Source organism: Nicotiana tomentosiformis, chromosome 3 (assembly GCF_000390325.3).
Source record: "Nicotiana tomentosiformis chromosome 3, ASM39032v3, whole genome shotgun sequence".
Classification (NCBI taxonomy): Eukaryota; Viridiplantae; Streptophyta; class Magnoliopsida; order Solanales; family Solanaceae; genus Nicotiana; species Nicotiana tomentosiformis.
The window spans coordinates 698,925-705,198 of record NC_090814.1 but is presented as its reverse complement, the minus strand read 5'-3'; the positions used below and the strand labels follow the sequence as shown (position 1 = coordinate 705,198).

The 6,274-nt window shown below is 40.1% G+C and overlaps 1 protein-coding gene and 1 pseudogene across 1 annotated transcript; both read left to right on the top strand.

Moving 5' to 3' along the window:
- The first annotated feature begins 318 nt into the window (after positions 1-318).
- Positions 319-1,434, top strand: LOC138906935 (uncharacterized). Its single transcript, XM_070196597.1, has one exon. It carries the CDS (start codon positions 319-321, stop codon positions 1,432-1,434), a length of 1,116 nt encoding a protein of 371 aa, XP_070052698.1.
- Positions 1,435-1,621: 187 nt separating this feature from the next.
- LOC138906934 (uncharacterized) lies at positions 1,622-2,251 on the top strand (annotated as a pseudogene).
- Positions 2,252-6,274: the final 4,023 nt, after the last annotated feature.

The window sequence follows — 6,274 nt, the reverse complement described above, 5'->3', positions numbered from 1 at the left end:
TTGAAAAAATCAAAAAATATTTGTCCACACCGCCAGTCATGGTCCCGCCAAAACCTGTAGACCATTTCTACTCTATCTCTCTGTATTAGATAGGGCTTTCGGTTATCTCTTGGGACAACACGATGAGATTGGAAGGAAAGAACAGGCCATATACTATTTGAGTAAGAAGTCACACCCTACGAAGCACGATATTCTTTGCTGGAACGCACCTACTGTGCTTTGACCTGGATAGCCCAGAACCTGAGGCACTACTTCTATGCCTATACCACATATCTCATATCAAGGATGGATCCTCTGAAGTACATCTTCTAGAAACCCATGCCTATAGGGAAGCTGGAAAAATGGCAGAAATTGTTGAGTGAATTCGACATCATCTATGTGACTCAGAAGGCGGTTAAGGGACAAGCATTAGCGGATCATCTTGCGGAAAATCCTGTAGGAAGAGAATATGAACCACGAAAAACATATTTTCCTGATGAAGAAGTATCATTCGTAGGAGATGATATTGCTGAAGCCTATGACGGATGGAGAATGTTTTTCTATGGAGCCGCAAACTTCAAAAGAGTGGGTATTGGAGCCGTTTTGGTGTCAGAAATAGGTCAACCTTATCTGGTATCCGCAAAACTCAGATTTTTGTGCACCAATAATATGGTAGAATATGAGGCTTGCATATTAGGGATCAATTTGGCCGTTGACATGAATATCCAGGAAATACTGGTAATTGGTGATTCGGATCTTCTGGTGCATCAGGTGCAGGGAGAATGGGCTACAAAAAATACCAAGATATTACTATATCTATATCGTGTGCAAGAGATGACGAAGAGATTCATGAAGATAGAGTTTAGACATGTCCCGAGAATCCAGAATGAGTTTGCAGACGCATTGGCCACTTTGTCCTCCATGATACAGCATCCGGACAAGAATTTCATCAACCCCATTCTGGTAAGGATTCATAATCAGCCAGCTTATTGCGCTCATGTTGAAGAAGAAGCAGACAGAAATCCATGGTTCCATGATATGAAGGAGTACTTGGCAGAAGGAGAGTACCCGGAGCATGCAAATCATACTCAAAAATGCACGCTCCGAAGATTGTCCAACCATTTCTTCCAAAGTGGAGGAATTTTGTACAGAAGGACTCCAGACCTAGGGTTATTACGGTGTGTTGACGCCAATCAAGCTTCCAAACTGCACGAAGAGATACACTCTGGAACTTGCGGACCGCATATGAATGGTTTCATTTTAGCCAAGAAGATACTGAGGGCAGGTTATTTTTGGATGACTATGGAAACAGACTGCATCAGGTTTGTCCAAAAATGTCAACAGTGCCAAATACACGCAGATATGATACAGGTGCCACCAAATAAACTCAATGCAACGAGTGCACCTTGGCCTTTTGCCGCTTGGGGAATGGACGTCATTGGACAATCCAGCTAGCCGCTTCAACGGGCACAGGTTCATTTTAGTGGCCCTAGACTACTTCATAAAATGGATCGGAGATGCATCCTACAAAGCTGTAACCAAGAAAGTCGTTGCAGATTTTGGCAGAGATCGTATTGTTTGCCGATTCGGGGTTCCAGAGTCCATCATCACCGACAACGCCGCCAATCTCAACAGTTACCTAATGAAAGCTATGTGCGATACCTTCAAAATCAAGAACAAGAATTCCACAGCATACAGGCCTCAAATGAATGGAGCCGTGGAGGCCGCAAACAAGAATATCAAGAAAATACTAAGGAAAATGGTAGATAACCACAAGCAATGGCACGAGAAGTTACCATTTGCCTTATTGGGGTACCGTACCACAGTCCGCACATCAACCGGGGTAACTCCCTATTTGTTGGTCTACGGTACCAAAGTTGTCATTCCTGTCGAGGTTGAAATTCCTTCTTTAAGAATTATACAAGAAGCTGAACTATGTGATGCAGAATGGATAAGAAGTCGCTATGAACAATTAGCTCTCATTGACGGGAAAAGAATGAATGCAATGTTTCATGGTCAACTCTATCAAAATAGGATGTCCTGAGCTTTCAACAAAAGGGTCAAACCTAGACAGTTCGCACCGGGGCAGCTGGTGCTGAAGCGGATCTTCCCGCATCAGGATGAAGCCAAAGGGAAATTTTCACCCAATTGGCAAGGGCCCTACATGGTTCACAGAGTACTAACAGGAGGATCACTCATACTCGCAGAAATGGATGGAGAAATTCGGCCAAATCCTATCAACTAAGATGCAGTCAAGAGATATTATGTTTAGAATGTTCGCATTTCTTCATCTGACGTAATTGAACTACGCTCGACCTGATTCCCGTTTAATAGGGGATACGTAGGCAGCCCTGTGGGTTCGGTCACAATTCAATAAAATTTTCATTTTCCCCACAACCAGAAACTGGGGTAGAATTTTGAGGAGGACCCTCAAAATTCTAAGGAAGTCGCAATGTCTCTAAATTGTCACAGTCATTGGTTCATCTAATTTATCTGATATTGCATACTAATATATTTTAAATAACTACATTCAGCATATGTACACACATTTTTAAAAACTTTATTTTTATGAAACAGCCAGATGCTACCCGTGGTAACTCAAGCAGGACTTCGATATAGAGCAAAGCAAAGCAGGCAGGCGGAGGCACGAACCAACTTTCCCCCGTAAAACTCACGATTATGCTTTGGATGCAGGAACAAGAAATATTCTCAAATTCGGGCACACCTCAGAATCAGTGTCTTCATAACGATAAAGCTGCCAAGCGCAAACACATTTCCAGCTAAGAAATACTCTGCTACTACTTATTATTTGTTCATTGCATGAGACTAAGCATTGTCTCCATTTTGCATGAGGTTAAGCCCTGCCTCCTCAATTGTATAAGGCTAAGCACTACCTTCCCCTGCATGAGACTAAGCATTGTCTCCATTTTTTCATGAGGCTAAGCCCTGCCTCCTTAATCACATAAGGCTAAGCACTGCCTTCCCCTGCATGAGACTAAGCATTGTCTCAATTTTGCATGAGGCTAAGCCCAGCCTACTTAATTGCATAAGGCTAACCACTGCATTCCCCTGCATGAGACTAAGCATTGTCTCCATTTTGCATGAGGCTAAGCCCTGCCTCCATCTTACACAAGGCTAAGCATTGCCTTTCCTTGGACGAGACTAAGCATTGTCTCCCATCCTGCATGAGGCTAAGCCCCGCCTCCTTAATTGCATAAGACCAATCATCGTCTCCCACTTCGCATGAGGCTAAGCGCTGCCTCCCTAGTCGCATAAGGCTAAGTGCTGCCTTTCCTCGCGTAACCCCAAATGCTATGCTACTTGAAATCTAGCACTATTCTCCACCTCGGACTAAGCTCTGCCTCCGATGTTATAAAAGACTAAGCTCGGTCTTGTTTCGCTTCGTATAACCAAACGTCATGTCTTTGCATCTCATGTGCTGAAATACTGCCATTTTTGTTCGAAGGCGTCATAGTCCGAAGGCATCATCCTCATAGCCAGAAGACACCATGTCATGGCCTGAGGATCTCTCAATATCGCACATCATTATTCAAAGGCGTCATAGTTCAGAGGCACCATTTTCATGGACCGAGAACATCATTTCATGGCTTGCGAATCTCTTATCACGCAATTCATGGCCCAGGACATCATGGTCTAAGGACATCATCCCCATCGTCCAAACACAGCTTTCATAGTCAAAACGGAATTTGCATCATGTTTAAATTATCGCAATATACACCTGCATGCATTGTATTTAAGTTTTACAGGTAATCCAGGAGGTAACCGTTCTCCCAACGGGAGCAATCTTCGCTCCAGTTTCCGTTCAATATTCACACCCTGTAACTACCTCAAATACAGCCAACCACCATCTGTTACCCATTTTCACTTGATGACCGTTCAAATACCCATAACCGTTCCAAGGTACATCATTCACAATTCCGATATCGTCCTACCTAGAAGAACATGTCCATTCCTATAATAACTTCATCGACTCAGGTCACCGCTGGATCCAGAACTACACACGTCCTGATTCCTGTAAAACCAGGGATATGTAGGCAACTCAGACACCAGAGTTCGACCTCTATTTTTTCAAATCACCCCATTCGGTCAAAATCGGTCATCATTTCTTTACCCGACAACTCTTTCATCATTCCCGGGTAAAGAGGGGCAGCTGTTGATACCCAATTTCTTTCTCATATTTTTAAAATATATATTTTTTCAAAAATAGTATATTTGCATCATCATTTTAAACCTATACAAGCTTTTTTCATAATTTTTCATAATTTTTAAAAGCTTTAAATTAATTTCTTTCTGCATTTTATTGTATAAATATCCAATAATTATCCTTAAAATTATTTTTATGATGATTTAATCATCCAAACTTATATTTTACACCAGCATGTATGTTTTATAACATTTTACTCCATTTTTTTATAATTACATTTGCATGTTTAAGCTAATTGCACATTTTTGCAATAATAGCCTAGATTCATGTATAATTACATTATTTGTGACAAAATAATTTTTTTATATTTTATAATGCCAAGTTATTATTTTCAATCATTTTAGTGCACAAATAATATTTTTGTTATTTATTAATTACTTTTATAATTATTTTGTTTGATAAATATTGGGTATTTAAAAACTAGCCCCAATTTCTAAACAATTTCGGACCAAATAAATAGCCCAAAAACACCAATACCCTAGCCCAATAACCCCAGCCCAAACCAACAACCCCTTAACCCAAAAACCTGGTCGGTACCCGTTAATTGACCCGCCCCACTCACTTTTTATTAATCTTGGTCGTTGATCTCTCAAGATCAACGGCCCTTGTTATTTCTCACCCTTTTAATTACCCTCCCAGAAACCCTAACCCATAATCCCATAACCCTCCACCCTCATATTCTCTCAACCTCCCCTCCCTCTCTGAAGAACCCTAAACTCGCCGCCCTTAAAATCTTCTCCTAATCCCATTGAATATGGGATTTGATTATCACCTTTTGCCATATTCGACCCCTTGTTGGTACTGGTTGTTCTCCTATAGGACTTGCCTAAACATGGCAAGCAGATCTCTTCAAAATCAAACCAAAATTAGTTCAAACCCCTGATTTTGAGTATTATTCTGTCTATATTCATCCTATGTTACTGTGAGTCCGATTATTTATTTATATTCTGTTGATTTTTACTTTCCCTAAAAACTAGGGTTTACAGATCCCTTAAATTGATTTTTGGACCGATTTACATGTTTATTTACCTTATTTGGTTCTTAAATCATTTTGTCTCCCTTGTTTGATGTTTGATTTTACTACTGAAAAATTAGGGGTTTACTCTGTGTTCATTCATTCTCTTGTTTTTGGCTCTAGGCCGGCTGAAAGCCAAGGCCACCGGATTTCCTACTTTTCTGACCTTTCTTAGGTGTGAGCACTGCCCTGGGTTCTTTGAAACCCTTGGGAACTTGATGCATCTGGGATTCTGGGTCATATTGTTGTTCTTTTCTTGTTTGTTGAGCAATAACTGGTTAGTTTCGCAACCTTCGCAATGTTTATTTCATTATGTTCTAATTAGCATATCTATGTTTTCTAAAATTGCATGACTTGATATAATCCTTTGACTCTCTTCATGTATGATTCTGCCTATAGCATGAACTTCTCTAGCATTGTCTCACGCCTAAACTGGTGGTTCTAAAAATGTCTTTGTATCTAACTTAGGCAATTTGGACAGTTTGAAGCATGTTTAGCTTAATATGTTGACAATCTGAGTGTTTGCATTGGCTGTGTGACCTAATCCTGTTTCCTGCCTGATTCTGAATTTCTTAGTGATTAATTTATGTTATTAGTATGCCCTAATTTGTTAAAGACTTCACTCTAGTTGTAATTTGCTCCTATGACTATGTTTGTCACTCAGTATTTTCTCACTCTGCTCAATTCTGTACCCCTAGCAAATAAGTGAAACCTCTCAAACTAGTTTTGCCTAAATTATAACTCTGCTTGCCTCATTAGTATAAGTTGTACTGTTTAAGCCCTAGTGTTTAGCATAACTTGATCCTTAGGTTTGAACTTGTTGATTTAATGATAACTGTTTGGCTTGCTGGCCATATATCTCTTTGCTCATTAACTTTGTAATCCCAGAAGTTTAAGACTCCTTGACTCTTACAAATATACCTTGTCCCAATGTGTTATGTGACAACTTGTAGCATCAACTAGTTTCTTGAACTCATGCATCTCTGTGTTGATATGTCCATTATGTGATCACTTTGTAGTGTTTGACTCCAAAAAATGTAAATGCACTTTGTAAA